Source organism: Leuciscus leuciscus, assembly GCF_965113295.1.
Source record: "Leuciscus leuciscus genome assembly, chromosome: 1".
In the NCBI taxonomy this organism is placed as follows: domain Eukaryota; kingdom Metazoa; phylum Chordata; class Actinopteri; order Cypriniformes; family Leuciscidae; genus Leuciscus; species Leuciscus leuciscus.
Genome location: NC_138725.1, coordinates 3511188 through 3528329, shown reverse-complemented (window position 1 = coordinate 3528329; position 17142 = coordinate 3511188). Strand labels below are relative to the sequence as shown.

General features: G+C 37.0%; 4 protein-coding genes across 3 annotated transcripts in view; 2 read left to right on the top strand and 2 right to left on the bottom strand.

Annotated features, from left to right (window-relative positions):
• LOC309480179 (uncharacterized protein) overlaps window positions 1-17142 on the top strand; it is a 222050-nt gene that overhangs the window by 8253 nt on the left and 196655 nt on the right. The gene's annotated exons all lie outside the window — the stretch shown is intronic.
• LOC309480009 (uncharacterized protein) overlaps window positions 1-17142 on the bottom strand; it is a 135304-nt gene that overhangs the window by 55166 nt on the left and 62996 nt on the right.
• On the bottom strand, window positions 613-3186 carry LOC309505805 (ecto-ADP-ribosyltransferase 5-like; the record flags this gene model as incomplete). Its single annotated transcript, XM_082179262.1, has 3 exons — window positions 613-1760; window positions 2861-3060; window positions 3136-3186. The coding sequence occupies 3 exons, from the start codon at window positions 3184-3186 to the stop codon at window positions 971-973; spliced, it is 1041 nt and encodes a 346-aa protein (XP_082035388.1). The 3' UTR covers window positions 613-970.
• On the top strand, window positions 15339-16779 carry LOC309480342 (GPI-linked NAD(P)(+)--arginine ADP-ribosyltransferase 1-like). Its single transcript, XM_082144772.1, has 3 exons — window positions 15339-15409; window positions 15503-15604; window positions 15680-16779. Exons 2-3 carry the CDS (start codon window positions 15554-15556, stop codon window positions 16439-16441), a joined length of 813 nt encoding a protein of 270 aa, XP_082000898.1. The 5' UTR covers window positions 15339-15409; window positions 15503-15553; the 3' UTR covers window positions 16442-16779.

Below are 17142 nucleotides of genomic sequence, written 5' to 3'. Positions count from 1 at the left end.
AGTGACTCTGCTTGTTAACAGCGTTATCACTAAATTATAGGCCTATTTATGCACATCTCAGGTTAAACTTCATAATGTTCACTTGCAAGGAAGAAGGCCTGTTTTTTTCAGTGGTCTGAATATCTACATTTCTAGAAGAATTGAGCAGTTTTATGGAAAAGAAAAAAGTTTAAATGAAACGACATGTTCTCTGTAAAAAAATACATTTATTTTCCAGTACTAAGAAAACAATTTTTTATATATATTTTTTTTTTTGTAATGGACATATCAGGTTAACATTATATTTATACAAATGAAAATCATGAAAATTGCCTTTATTTTGAAGGATTTTTTCCTTTACCACACATTCCGTCACCTAACTGGAAAAAGATATATTTAGTGAAATTATACTGCATTTTCTCTGTAAAAAACATAAAAATAAAAAAAAAAGTGTTCATCAAGCGTTCCATCAACACCAGAGACCAACAAAGGGGGAGAACAGGAAGCAGGAGACAAAGTCATGATAAAAAAAATAAAACATTTAAAAAAAAATAGCAGAGTTTATTGAATAAATGTTTATTGAATTAAAGTTTTAATTATTGTTTCACAAAATCATCTTATGGCACTGGAAACATTAATATGGATACATTGTCTGGTCTCTAACTTATTCGTGAAGACACATCATACAATTTAAGATTAAACAGCAATAGAACAAATATCTGAATATTTAAAGTTATTAAATGAATATATGTTAAATGAGTAGATAGATAGACAGATAAATGTGAAGTACAACATTGATTTGTGTGGAACTAATGTGATGCAATCATGTAAATCAGCCACTCAATATATGTTTATTAATATATAAGTATTATACAGCTCAAACTGAAGAGCAGAATTGCAGTGCCAAGGTCATAGGGTCCTCATAAACTCCTCGTAATCTGGATAACGCATGGCCTCTATACCTTGAATGTGATGTTAATCGCTTTCTTCCTTAGCGTCTACCAAACCGATACTTCCTAAATCTTGATCTTTCTGTTCGATCACAGTTCAGATCACTTCTTACTCCAATGCTTTCCAACACAAACACAGTGTCACACCAGAGACCTGCATGATCTCTTATTGTCTTGATATCAGTAACTTTAAACATCTCATATGGAGGAATCAGCACCTCTTCCTCATCAGGAAACCTTGAATATTTTGCCACATCAGCACCTTCACAAGTTTTGATCTCAAAACAAGATTTATTTCCATATGCTTCTGCTTCTCTACGATTAAGAGAGGATGAAGCAAATGAGCCGAAACGAACCTCTGTGTTCAGAACATTCTCATCAAATGTAATATTTGTTCCTCGATAAGTTGACTTGCATTCATTTTGTGTTTCCTTCAGAATCTGTATTGCTTCTGTCAGCAAAAACTGAAGTGAATACCATGTGTATGTTCTGTCTTTGTATTTTTGTTTATCTCTACGAACAGCATTATTAAAATCCCGATATAGATTAAAATCCGAGTTAGTGTAGACATAAATGGCGATTGAATGATTCTCCATCAAGTTATCTGCTGGAGGCTTACAATTATTTATAGCAATTTGCCAGGACACACTGAATTCAGGCGAGTTATTGAGTTCATGCTGTAGCAATTCTCTCTCAACCAGACATGTCATGGTCTTTCTGCAACCAACATAAAGGTCATCAACAGAATCCAGTGCCATATCCAGTGGAAATATCTGTCCTTCATAATCATCATCATATTTACACCTGATGTCAATCTTGTAAACCTGATTGCTGTGTATCGCAGATCATTGAACTTCACATACTTTCTTGATCTTGAGTTTTGTTCTGAATGTGTTCAGGTTATCACTGTAACCCTTACAAATCACAATATTTATTGCACATATTATAAACAAGTTTTACATTTGGTTGAGACAATATAATTCAAATGATTTTAAAAGTTGTATTATCTGGATATTTTGCAGAGATTCAAATCTCAGTTTTCCAATATATTTCATATTCATATTCAACTTTATTTCCAGACTCAAGGTCCATTAGAGAGAAAACATACAACAACCAACATAAAATTGCATACAATAGAAAACATTTAAAATAGACGATAATGCCAATACTTTCTCATAGATGACTGGTATCGCACCTTTGATTAGGATTTTGTTTGATTCTTCTATATTAAATCAGCTCCTTTGACTTTTCCCACTGCTGACCAGCGCATGAATATTTGATTCAATAAAGCATGACAATTAATTTGATGTTTAATAACAACAAGAAACATGCAGTGTTTATCTGATTAGTAGCTAAACACATTGCAAAAAATGATTAAAATTAATAAAACGTTAAAAAAAGCATCTTGGTTTCCACCGCTTGCTGCACAGTTCAGGTCACTTCTTTTTCCAGAGCTTTTCAAAATGTACACAGTTTTACACCAGACATCTGCATGATCTGCTCTTGGCTGCACATCACTGACATTAAATGTCTCATATGGAGGAATCAGCACCTCTTTCTCTTTAGGATACTTTGAATATTTTGTCAGATCAGCACCTGAACAAGTGTAGATTTCAAAACAAGATTTCCTACCAAACTTTTGTGCTACTGTGCGATCAAGAGAGGATGAAGCAAACTGGCCAAAACGAACTTCTTTGCCCTTAACATTCTTATCAAATTCAACTCCAGTACCACGGTAAGTATTGAAGCATTTACTTTGTGTTTTCTTCAGAATCTGTATCGCTTCTGTTAACCAAAAGTGAAGTGAATACCATGAATATGTCCCGTCTTTATATTTTTGTTTATCAGTACGAACAGCATTATTGAATTCCTTATATAGATTATAACCTGTGTTAGTATACGCATAAATGGCAACTGAATGATTCTTTGACAAATTATCTCCTGGTGGTTTGTGATTCTTTTCAGAATCTTTCCAAGCTTCTGCAAATTCAGGGTTTGACATTTCCTTCTTCAGAAATTCTGTCTGCACTCGATGCTCCATCTTCTTTAAACACCAGTGAAATTGGTCATCAACTGAATGATCTGCCATATCCAGTGGAAATATCTCTCCTTCAGCAGCATGTCTGTGATCCTGCATCGACAGGAATCATAATGATCAGTCATCAGTATTCATGTCTGTAATATTCATACTCAAACACAAGCTCACCTGTCCTAGAACAGCTGAAATGAGAAGAAGAGCTTCAATGATCAACAGCATCTTGATTCAGTCGAATCCCTCAGATGATCCAGTAGATCTAGTGAAGCTATTGTGAAGCACAGACAAGAAACAACCGGGTTTCACACATACAAAATCTATGTGATGTTCACTGATATATAAAAAAGCCAACCTATAGTTAGAAGAGTTGTGGCTGAATTGCTCTTCAGCTCCTGAGAAATAGCAAGAAGAAAACGCAAAAAGAACAATATTCTTAGGTAAGGTTGAAAAACGTATGTATTTACATTACTTTAACTCATCATTTTTTTTTAATGAAATTTAAACTTTTTAGGTGGATTTTTACAGTGTACACAGGTATTCATCTTTCAGTTTCATTACTATCTATACAGTGTACAAAAAACAGCAACGGTAAATGACTGTCAACTACGGCTGCCAAACTAAAACCATAAAAATAAAGTAAAATATACTAATTTAAATAAAGCGCAAAAAACTTTTACAGAAATTTTCCTTAAATGTTTTACAGAAAAACACTGGTTTTTTTACAGCTATTTCCTGAATTATTACGATCAAACACCTTCACTGTAAAAAAAACCCTTAAAAAACAGTCAAATGACTGTCAGCAGTGGCTGCCATACAAAAACCATAAAATGAATGTAAAATATCCTAATTTAAAAGAGTGCAAAAGACTTTTACAGACATCTTCATTAAACATTTTAACAGAAACTCAGTCATTTCACATATATTTCCTGAATTATTTCTAAACAACACATTCACTGTAAAAAGTAGTGATGTGACGTTCGGCACAGAGGCTTCAGAGCTTGTATCAAAAAAACGAAACATCTCACATTGAAGCAGTGGATCAGAGCTTGATTCGTTCTGCCATAACCACGTGATCTGTGCCGTCCGAAGCTTCGTTTCCACACACAGTCACGTGACTGCTTCGTGTTCAGATTCAGAAATAGCATGAACCCCTTGAGCAGGTTTCGAGTGTCATGCCCTTCAGTAGTGGTAAATAAAAAAAGAAATAGACTTAGCCCTCACACTGTTGAACAAGTCCTGTTCCTTAATAAAAATCTTTCATTTATTAAATACCCACAAAATAAAATGTCAGCTCCCCAGTTCACACTTCACCATTCCACAACAATATGAATAATGAACCATTTTACTATACATTCAAGGGGGAAAGCCCTGGTTCTTCACTTCACCATCACTAGTAAAAAGTGAATCTCATGCAGTGAACTACATACATGATTTATAGTGACTATACTTCACTGCATCAGCAACTACACAGTTACTGTCTGTTCTTCTGCTCATCCTGGACTGAAGCTCAGGCTCTACTCTTCAACACAATGGTGACACATGAAACACACCATACAGAAACACTTTAAACCCCAACAGAACATTAAACACTACCAGATCTCTCAGGATCTCAGCATCTTCACTTATTACAATCCAGACTTTATTTATTTCATACTAACATTCTTATTGAAAATTAACAGAGGTTTAGAAGTTGATGTTTTATTGAAAATAATCAAGTTTGCTGTCACCATTATGGTGATCAGTGTTTGCGTTAGTTGTGCTCTTGAGCCTTCAGTTTTTAACATTAGTTTATTTCTGGTTTTTTTTTTTACTGTGTCTCTGATACATACAGAGTTGTATAGTCCAGGCAGGGGTCAGAAAGTAGAAGTCCTGCCATATGTTTATTCCACCCATGAACTCAGACAGCTGATTTCTATCTCCTGGCTGAAAAACTGCTAATTAGCAAATCCAGGTGATTGGAACAGAATTCTGAGGAGGACTTTTACTTTCTGAACCTGGACTTTACACCTCTGAAGAGAACAGAAAAAGAGACGAGCAGAAACACAAGAACTACAACTGACTTCAGCCAGACATTAAATCTGTGAAGATCTCAGCAGAGGAGGATTAAACAACTCCACAAACAGCATTACCAGCTTCACTTATTACTAACCAGACTGACTTTATTTCTGTTAGAAGTCCTTATTGAGATGTGTTTAATTTGAAGTTACCATAACAGTGATTAGCGTTTCCATTAGTTGGGCTCTTAACTCTTATCATATTTTATGTCTTTTTTGGCTGCTGTGACAGTGTGTTTGTCAAACAGATTTGCAGCAGCAAAGAAAGCTAAATTTAATCAGGGCAGGTGATGTTGGTTACCTGTTGTTGGCTTTGTAATCATAATGCTGTTGCCTGAATCACTGATGTAATTTGTATAATAAACTGTTTTGTTCAATTAATATCATGAACCCTGTGTTACTGCAGCATGAGATCAAGCAGTATTATACCTATCAGTTAAAATATTTGAACAAACATGAAACAAAAATTTTACATATAGTGTGACACACACACACTTATCAACAATCAGCGTATGTGTCTCAACAATGGTGACAATCAAAAAAATTCAGATGAACTGATCAACTCTAAACATTACAAAAAAGCTACTAAATGTCACTCCAAAAACAACAGCAAAAAATAAAAGCACATATTTAACATTAAACAAAATAATAGGACAATTCAGCTGCATAATTTATTCATGTTGCAATGCATGCTGGGAGTTCAGTACTATGCTGGTACCCAGCATGCATTGAGCAAGGTACTTTTGATTGTCACCATTGTTGAGATTAATACGCTGATGATTGATGTTTGTCATAGTAGATTAAGGTTTAGTGCTGAAGTTTATAAAATTCTTCTGATTCGTATAGTACTGCTGTATCTCATACTGCAATAACTCAGGGTTTGTGATGTGAAAATATTAATGGAACACAATTGTTAGATTTGAAAAGTGTCGGTGGAGTTTATAAAAACTATAATTATACTAATAATTATAAAACCATCAACAGGTAATCATCATCATCACCTGATATAATATCACTTTAGCTTTCTTTGCTGCTGCAAATGTGCTTAACAAACACACTGTCACAACTGACAGAAAAGATAAAATATATAATCAGAGTTTAGAGCCCCACTAATGGACACACTAATCACTGTTATGGTGACTTTAAATGAAACACATTAGAGTTAAACCTCTGTTAATTCTCAATAAGATCTTCTGTAGACGTCTGCCAGAAATAAAGTCAGTCTGGTTAGTAATAAGTGAAGCTGGTAATGCTGTTTGTGGAGTTGTTTAATCCTCCTCTGCTGAGATCTTCACAGATTTAATGTCTTCTTTTCTCTTCAGTTGATTTCATCTAAGGCTGTGTCTGAAGTCAGTTGTAGCTCTTCTGTTTCTGCTCGTCTCTTTTTCTGTTCTCTTCTTTCATTCATTGATTCTGCTTGTTAACTTATTAAGGCTGAGATGACTCCATATTTAATATACACAGATTTTGTGGCTACGATAAGGTCCAGTTCTGGTCGATTTCTTTACTCTTGGCTGACATGTAGTCAGAGGTGTAAAGTCCAGGTTCAGAAAGTAAAAGTCCTCCTCAGTATTTTGTTCCAATCACCTGGATTTGCTAATTCAGACAGGAGAGAGAACTAATTAGTGAAATCAGCTGACTGAGTTCATGGGTGGAATGGCAGGACTTCTACTTTCTGACCCCTGGACTATACAACTCTGGATACATATTTGTTATCGTGGGAATCAAGGAAGTGAAACTCAGATCAGATGAACTTGGGTACTTTTTCAGTGGTGATAGTTATCATGTAGTGGCCTGATTTATACCACGTGAAGTCTAATATCTGATTAATGTGTAAAATATTAGTTGTTAAGTTTGCATGCCAATACTGGTGCAGAAAATCCTGCAGTGCTGTGATACTCTGATAGAGTTTATGAAGCCATTATAAAGAAAATGTTTTGACAGGATCACATAGACTCACTCAGACATCAAGAATCAGCGTATGAATCGCAACAATGAAAACAAATCTGATCAACTCTGACCTCGTCACAATACAAACTACTAAAGTCACAAAAAAGTTTTGCTGATTGTCACCATTGTTGAGATTCATATGTTGATCCTTCACGTCTCTATACTCCTAAATAAATAAACCAGCCCAAAACATGTTCTGTATAGTATATATTTATTTTACATATCAGAATGTTATAATACTGCCACAATATAATTATTATAAATTGTTAAACAGATTTTGTTTATAATTATTTATTATAAAAAGAAAAGTAACCAATTAAAATAAATTTAATTGATTACAAAATCTGCCTACTGAGACTTAGATTTATGATGCTGGATGACTTTTAACCCTCTGAGGTCTGAGCTGTTTTCTGGGCCCTGGAGGTGTTCTGACATGCTCTGACATTTGTGCTTATTTCTGTTACTAGTGACATTTTCATGGCTAAAGTCTAATTACACTGTATTCAGCACAAACTCTGCTACAATAATGTATCAGCAGCATGTATGTAAAAGTTTGTAGTTTTGAGATAATGACATTTATGCGTGGTTTGTGAAAATACAAAAAAAAATTGTCACTGAAATAAGGCCATGAAACCCATACTGATTATTTCTTCACAATACTTTTGAAAATTGTATGACATAGCCTAGAATAGTTGCTCCAAAACTATGTGAAAATCACCCTGACTGCTCATTCAGATAAGACAATATATTGATTTAAAATTTCTAAGACGTGTTTTGTGTGAAAAAGCCTTATGCGAAGAGGCGTGATCATCTCATGAATATGTAAGCCTTCAACACCTGAGAAAGACAAAGACACTCCCCTAACTGCCCTATTAGGAGCGATCAGGCCCTGTCATTCAGAGCAACCTTGCACAAAGAATGAGGAGATTTAAAAAATAATGGCTTTTAGATTGTTTGGATTTATTTACAACACAACACAATCCAAAAATACAAATGACAAAAGAGCACATTGAAAACAATGATCCAAAGACAGAGACCTTTGTGCCATTCCTAAAAACATTGTACATACCTTTCATTTCCAAGGTGTTTGATTTTCACTTTACCATGTTCATGTACAGAGACTCATGTGAATGTTGAAGTCAGCAGGACTCAGTTGCATCTGGTCCCTGAAAGAAAAAAAAAAGAAAAAACTGTGAACATACTGATATCAAGAGAAACTATAGGGCTGCACGATTTTGGGAATAGATTTTAGATTTTTCTGGTTAAAATTTCTTTTTAAAATTCACAGAATACACACACACACACACACGTTTCCAACAATATATAATGAACACCAGGTTTGTTGTGCCTTGTAGGCATAGGCTACGCAGTGCTGCATAAAATAATAATAACAATAAATTAAATCTTCCAAAAGATTTCAAGAACAACTACGCTAGAGAAAAATATATTGATTATCATATGTTACTTCAAATGTTTCCATTCGTTATGATGATATGAAATGAGATAATAGTAAAAACATAAAGCCTAATGTTTGGTGCATTTTTCCTTTCAAACGCAATCGCGCTCCAAAATATGATACATTCAAACCCACAGCGCGCTCCAAAATATGATACATTCAAACCCACAGCGCGCTCCAAAATATGATACATTCAAACGCCATCGCGCTCCAAAATATTAAACATTATGGTTATACATATCTATGTTTGAGCAGATATCCACAAACAGTATTTAACAGGAAACACGGGTCTAAATAGTATAATATTCACCATATATCTAGCAACAGTTCAACTGCAATGTGAAGTTTATGCAACAATACCATAAACTAAAAAGTAAGAATTTCTTACCTTACATCTTTCTTGTCTTCAAATCGCGTTCTTCTTCTTCTGGGGGTAAATCCAATGTAAGCTCAGACGTGTCTTCCAAACTCGACGAAAAGCAGAGACTTGTGAAGTGTTTTGGTGTTTTGTGTTTGAGGTAACGAGGGCGTTCGCGTTCCATGTGGAGATTTGCATGTGAATCTCTTTTGCGCGAGTGGGCGTGTCGAATTAAAAAGTAATTAGCAAGCGTTTGAGATACTGGACATCCTGTTGGTTTTATACAAATTACTTAAACAGAGAATATTTGTTTTCAGTTTGAATCCGATCATTTAAAAGTACACACTTAAATGTGTATAAAGGTGTATGGCTCATAAATGTGTGAGAAGGATTCGCTGAGTTTTGTTTCAGTTTATAGACGTGCTCAAGAAAAAAAAGTTCACCGCGACGGAGAGGCAGAACGCACACCCTGTTTATTTTCTTTATTTGACAAAAGCACAATGTTTTGATTTGATTGTAAGTGGACACATACAAAAGTAGAAATATCACAGATTATTTTTTTATATTTCTTTTTTCTGTATAACCATAAATGACGGAGTAATTTAAGTTTATGTTGCTGCTATGTGAAAAAAATCCAGCAAAACGCATCGACGCGTTTCTCGACCTCAGAGGGTTAATGAGAACATACCACAGGTTTAGGTCAGATTTGACTTTCTTTACCTTACCTGAGAATAATAAATAAATAGAAACACACCGTAAAACAATACATACATCTGTTTTTCTAGGGTACCCTGACGACTATGAGTCACAGCGGTCAATGAAGTCTATAGTTTAAGACAGGGGTTCCCAAACTTTTTCGTTCTAGGACCCACCTAGACAAGTATAATCAATCTCAAGACCCACTTGCACTGGTGCTACCAACTTTCTCAGTTGGTCGCACCAGCATGATTTGGTCGCACTTTTTTTTTTTTTTTTTTTTTTTTTGCTACATGCCATGGGATTAATCAATGCATGCTGATGGTCTTAATCTGCATTCCCTAGTTTTGCACTGATGTAAAAAGACTGACAGTGACAAGCCTTCATGTTAGCAAAATATTTCAAATAGGGATGGGAAATTATAAGATTTTATCAATAATAATAATGCCACTGACGATTCTGATTATCGATCCGATTCTTTAACGATTCTCTTATCGATTCTTGATAGCACTGTGTGGAAAAATGTAGTCATATGCTTTTCAAAAAACAAAAAAAACAAGGGGGTTTATTTATTTTAAAGCTTAAGCTTGAGTAAGCAAACTGTACTTTGTATGTAATTTATGTAATAAATAGAACTTTATTGTAAAGTGTTACTGATTCAAACGTCTCCTGAGTTCACTTTTGGAAAGATCAGTTGTCCATTCATTAAAATGAATCGTTCAAAGGAGTCATTAGTTCGCGAATTGGACATGTCATGCGCGTGGTGTGATTATCCCAGCAGTTAGGACATAGATATCCAAGATTTGTGTCAACACAGAAAACATTTCATCACTGGATAGTTTTTTTCGTTTAATTAAAGTGTTGTTTTATGTCAGCTGAATGTCTGGGACGCTTTTCAGAGAAGATAAGGCAACAACTTATTTAGCACAATTCACACCCAGCGGTAATTGAGGAAGAAAAAAAAAATCTCCGAATGCTCCACATGAAACTTTGGTCTTCCGACCTTTTACCACCGTGTCGATTTATTTTGATTAATATGTGCGAGGGAGAGAGAGCAAGACAGCGCTTAGTTTGGAGACGGTGAAGTCTTTTTTACACTTTCGCCTGGCTCCGAAGAGAGAGAGAGCGCGCGCGCGACCGAGTATCTCTCTCTGCTCGTTCTTTCAGTTAAACATGCACTGTGACTCTGTCACAAGCGCAGCAGTTCATCTACATTACTCAGCGATCAAATAACACTTTGGCGGGCGCTAAAACCATAGACAGTATATAAACTGGACACAGCGACCCCATAGGTTTCAACGGAGAAAAGTGAAGCAAATTAGAAGCACTCATTTCCTGATTGCCGAGCGAACTGCGCAGACTCAAACTGAGCTTGACGACGTGGATGTGACGTGAGCAGCCTGTCTGACAGTTGTAAGTCTTCTAGGAGCTGTGCCAAGAGAAATCTGAATCATTCCCTTCCGAATCTTGCAGAGACGGAGAGCGTGAGTAGGAGCTGTCCATGAGCTAGGAGCAGGAGCAACTTTATGACTCTCTATGGGCTTCTCCCTTGACTTTATCGGACTTTATGCCTCCACGTCCCCCCGATTGACTGCGAGCTTCTCCTCCTGTCTATACGGTAATTTCCAGACAGTCGCGTGGTTATGACGCAATCGTTAGCCTGTTTTTACAAAAACTGCTTCTACGTGGCCATAACGTAAGATACAAGGTAATGGAGCATTTTATACATTGTCGTGTTTCTTTAGAAATAAATAATGGACAAATGGAGTCTTTAAACGCCTCAGATGTAAAGTTATTCGCTGTCAAAGTGACGCCAAAATGAATGGGAGTCAATGGGATGCTAACAGCAGGTGAAGGCTTGTTAGCCAATGGCGGTCGCCGGGGGTGGTACGGAAATAGAGAGCTCGATTACCCCCCTGGCTAAAACTCATAGTCGTTTGGTCATTAATCGGACTGGTTTTGTTTCACTCATCTTAACGTAAATTTAGCTGCAGCTAAGTGCCTTTGTGCGACCCACCTTTTCTCACTGTGTGACCCACAAGTGGGTCGCGACCCACAGTTTGAAAACCACTGGTTTAAGAGACCATTTCTCAGTTAAAGCCTTACTTTCTAGTTAGACTAAAGTGTGGCTCAAATTGAGAGAAAGAATGTATTATCTTGATGTTTTGAGACGAGACTCCTGTTTATAGTTAGAGCCTGGCCGAATCCAACCTTGGAAAAGCTGTGTGTCGGTGTGTGTGTGTTAGTCTTCTTGCTTACAGCTTAAGGAACCACTGGCATTGTTGGAGATTGACTGAGTTGTTGTTCGGGACATGCTGGCACCCAGCAACCCAAATCTGCGACCTGGAAGGTCACGACGTGCCTGACTTCAGGGTCCAAGTGTCAGATGCATAATCTATGGAGATATGCTTCAGTCTATCTGTATATGTGTGGAAAATTACTATGTTTATCTATTTCTTAGCCAATGAGAATCATTCAGCCTGTAAGCAATGACGTAGCTTAGACCTTGGAAATGGTGTAACTGCTGTGATCTTTGTAACTGTAAGCGGGGCGGCCTACGAACTCATGTGTGAGTCTTGAAGTTGAACTTCTGCTGATGAAACTGCAAACTATCTTCAGTAAAACTTTTCTTCAATTTATTATAATTCTGACTCCGGCTCTTCTTTCAAACATCTGGTCCTTGGGTCCTAAACTGTTACCCCATGAAAGCTTTAGTGTAAGTTCTGCCAGGAAGACTCAATCGTTACGTCACTTCTTACCTTCACATCTAACCAATCATGTTCTAATACTTGCAATATAAAAAATTGGTACTTACACATGACTGAGTTCGCAGATGCTGACACAAACAATTTCCTCCATCCTCATGCAAATTCTGTTGGTGGTGCCATGTTTTACATATCACTCATCTATCTGCGCGGTAGCTCTAGCTAGCATCACCCCGATAAGCGGATAATGTGGCCTGTCTCCATGTGGCTATCACAGCCTGGTTCTCTGTGTTCTGTCTCTGCCTTGTGGCCTATCATGGACCTGTCCTGAGTGGCCTATCATGGCCGTGGTTCTGTGTGGTCGATTATGGCCGTGTAGCCTATTGTGGCCTTGTCCTTATGGCCCATCATTGGTCCATCGTGGCCTTGGTTTTGTGTGGCCTAGTGGCCTTGTCTAGTGAGACCTTGTCTTTAGTGTGGCATTAGCGGCCGTTGTGGCTCATAAGCGGTCTCGTCTCTGTCGTCTACATTACCTATTGTGCCTTGTCCTGCAAGCCCCATCTTAGGGCGCTTTCACACTGGCAGTTTAGTGCGGACCGGGGCACGGTTCGCATGAAAAATCGTTAATGTGAACGCTGTCATCGGACCCGGGTGCGCACTAGAGTACCGAACCCGAGACTAGCTGGAGGAGGTGGTCTGAGCTCGGTTGCTCCCGAACCGTGGTGCGGTTCGCGTTAATGTGCAAGCAACACGGACTCGGGTGCGCGCTTGTTCAGGAAGTATAGTATCCCGCGCATGCGTATCACTGTCGATATCATTGTTTGATTGCGTTTGCGATGACGTAAGATCACTGCAAACGCACCTGGGTTCGATACAATTAATTGAGTGTGAAACCAGACCAACGCTGCGGGAGGCGCCGGGAACTAGCGCACTCGGGTTCGGACCGCAGCAAACGAACCCAGTGGAAAAACGCCCTTAGTCTAGTGGCCTCTAGAGGATTTGGTTCTATGTGGCCTAGTGGCCTTGTCTCTGTGTGGCCTAGTCTATAGCTGTGTTAAACTGTAAACATAGGGCACTCATATGACATCAAGCATTTTCTGGCGCATAATGTGACGTTTGAGAACCTAAAACCCTGTTTCTCCCAGTTGACATGGCAACGCATAACCGACGTTATCATAAATCTCCACTTCGGCCGGAGTTTTTAGAAATAAGAGTTTTCTGTGATAAAAACGGGGTTTTCGTGTAAATGAGAGGCCAAACCGCAGGGAAATATCTGCGTCTTCCCTTCGTGTAAACGGGGCCTCATAACACTCTGACTGTGGATTATATAAAGCACTGGGGATTTTGCTGTGTGTGGCACTGAATGGCACAGTTATCAAACTTTATCCAGAGTTATGAACGTCTGAGTGGTAAATACAACTTTAGAGGCCAATTTTTAACTAGGAAAGTAATATATAGAATAATTCATGTGAAGGCAGCATACATGCAGGCTCTTATTTTCAGTCACTGATGATGCACTGGCCTCATTGAGTCCACATTCAATTCTCCAGTAAGTTAAACTCCATCACACAATAATTTCTGGAACCACAAAGTCATGTTGAGAATGTTTTACTGCATGAATGGTGTGAAACTGAAAATACAAATACATACATTAATACATTATATGCACATATGCTGTACATGTGAACACAATTGCTTTGACAAGCAAAAACAATATCAAAGATGTTAAGCAATGTCACTTGAAAACATGAAGAAACATGCATGCATATAATTAACAACAGCTGTTCCAAACAATATCAAACATCAATTTTCACTATACAAAATGCATTCAACTCAATGATAACAATGACAAAACCAGAAAACTCACAAAGAATGCCCCATCACCAACTCCAAACAGAAGATGCCCTTGGATTAAGAAGGCCACAACATGTGCAACCTTTTCTTTTGGTAGCTTGTTTTGTAATGTTCAGAGTTGGTCTGTTTATCTGAATATTATGTTGATTGTCACCATTGTTGAGATTCATGTGTTGATTCTTGATGTCTGTGAGTGTCTAAATTTATAGTGTTTCAAACTGTTTTTGTGCTTAATGTGTTCATAACATCAATCTTATGTTCACAACATTACTGGAGATTATGCTGTAGAATGATAGGACTGCTATATCAATAACGCACGATTACTGCAGTGATAAATTACAGCTGAAGATGAATCCAGATATGACGCATGCTTAGCATGAGTAAAGAGCCTCAGGGGGAACCAAACACTGGTTTATTTAAGAATATGCATAAGTGCAGTTTCATATCCTGATGCAAAGTTTCTAAGAAAATCTAATTATATATGATTGGATTATGAAATAATAGATGGTTAAAGTTCTCCGGACAGTGGCATAAAAAAATTGAATAATTGAATTTGATTTAAGAAACAAAAAGTTTGTACCGTCGCTGCGTCCCAATGCATGTAATATCCATCTTAAATAGTATGTGAGATTAGAATAAGTGTGTCCCAAATCATAGTATGTTGAAATGGATGGTCTACTATTTCTGGTAGATTTTCAAAGTGTAGATCCCTGCAGTGCACACTTTAAAGGCTAATATTGCCCACAACCCATTGCGCTTTGGAGGAGGAACTACAAACATGCTGGGTGTGCACGACAGATGGTTAAGTAGAGAGGTTTAGATAAAGGGATTTGACTGACTAATAATCAACATTTAATCTGTTATCAATGTTATATTTAATATGCAACAACAATGTTAACTTTTATAAAGATCTGTTTGGCCATTGACTTTTAAATGCATCACTGTGCAAACATAGTGAAAGACCCTGGCAGATCAGTGTGCCTCTGCTTTTCTCTCTGATACCGTTGAAAATAAAATGAAATTAAATGTGGAGGAAAGACACTCAAAAGTATCTAGTTTTTCTTCACAAAAAGAGTACATACTTTTAGGGCATAGAATAAGTAGGCAAACTGGGATGCAGTACGTGTGTTATGTTCGACCTCTTCCCAGAACCATTGCGCACACACATTGTTTTGTTTTTTTGGTTTATTTTTGTGATATGAAAAAGCGAACTTCCTCATCTGTTGGTTTGAATACTGCTGTTGTCGTCTGGCTTGATGCCTTTTCTGATCCTCTCCTCTCATCATTGCTCCTGAGCTCCTGAAGAACCTCATAAAAAGACAACAGTAATCCCAGATTATTAGGAGGATAGAGTAAAAGATTAACATAACAGGTACATCAGTAGGGTAACATCAGGTTTAACATAGTATGGTGATTTCTCCCTTCCTTTTGTTAGGGTTTATCTTGCCTTATGTCTGTTTTTCAGTATCTGAGCTTCAGATGGTCTGGATCATCTGAGGGATTCGACTGAATCAAGATGCTGTTGATCATTGAAGCTCTTCTTCTCATTTCAGCTGCTGTAGGACAGGTGAGCTTGTGTTTGAGTACGAATATTACAGACATGAATACTGATGACTGATCATTATGATTCCTGTTACTGCAGGATCACAGAACTGCTGATTATGAAGGACAGATATTTCCACTGGATATGGCACTGGATTCTGTTGATGACCTTTATGTTGGTTGCAGAAGGGCCATGACATGTCTGGTTGAGAGAGAATTGCTACAGCATGAACTCAATAACTCGCCTGAATTCAGTGTGTCCTGGCAAATTGCTATAAATAATTGTAAGCCTCCAGCAGATAACTTGATGGAGAATCATTCAATCGCCATTTATGTCTACACTAACTCGGATTTTAATCTATATCGGGATTTTAATAATGCTGTTCGTAGTGATAAACAAAAATACAAAGACAGAACATACACATGGTATTCACTTCAGTTTTTGCTGACAGAAGCAATACAGATTCTGAAGGAAACACAAAATGAATGCAAGTCAACTTATCGAGGAACAAATATTACATTTGATGAGAATGTTCTGAACACAGAGGTTCGTTTCGGCTCATTTGCTTCATCCTCTCTTAATCGTAGAGAAGCAGAAGCATATGGAAATAAATCTTGTTTTGAGATCAAAACTTGTGAAGGTGCTGATGTGACAAAATACTCAAGGTTTCCTGATGAGGAAGAGGTGCTGATTCCTCCATATGAGATGTTTAAAGTTACTGATATCAAGACAATAAGAGATCATGCAGGTCTCTGGTGTGACACTGTGTTTGTGTTGGAAAGCATTGGAGTAAGAAGTGAACTGAACTGTGATCGAACAATAAGATCAAGATTTAGGAAGTATCGGTTTGGTAGACGCTAAGGAAGAAAGCGATTAACATCACATTCAAGGTATAGAGGCCATGCGTTATCCAGATTACGAGGAGTTTATGAGGACCCTATGACCTTGGCACTGCAATTCTGCTCTTCAGTTTGAGCTGTATAATACTTATATATTAATAAACATATATTGAGTGGCTGATTTACATGATTGCATCACATTAGTTCCACACAAATCAATGTTGTACTTCACATTTATCTGTCTATCTATCTACTCATTTAACATATATTCATTTAATAACTTTAAATGTTCCGATTTTTTTCTATTGCTTTTTAATCTTAAATTGTATGATGTGTCTTCACAAATAAGTTAGAGACCAGACAATGTATCCATATTAATGTTTCCAGTGCCATAAGATGATTTTGTGAAACAATAATTAAAACTTTAATTCAATAAACATTTATTCAATAAACTCTGCTATTTTTTTTATTTTATTTTTTTATTTCTTTTATCATGACTTTGTCTCCTGCTTCCTGTTCTCCCCCTTTGTTGGTCTCTGGTGTTGATGGAACGCTTGATGAACACTTTTATTTTTTTTAATGTTTTTTACAGAGAAAATGCAGTATAATTTCACAAAATGTATCTTTTTCCAGTTAGGTGACGGAATGTGTGGTAAAGGAAAAAATCCTTCAAAATAAAGGCAATTTTCATGATTTTCATTTGCAAAAATATAATGTTAACCT

Excerpts from the sequence above, each read along its gene's own strand:
- LOC309480342 (XM_082144772.1), top strand. The coding sequence starts at position 15,554 with ATGCTGTTGATCATTGAAGCTCTTCTTCTCATTTCAGCTGCTGTAGGA. Across the intron at positions 15,605-15,679 it reads TTTCAGCTGCTGTAGGACAG|GATCACAGAACTGCTGATTA; the intron begins GTGAGCTTGTGT and ends CTGTTACTGCAG.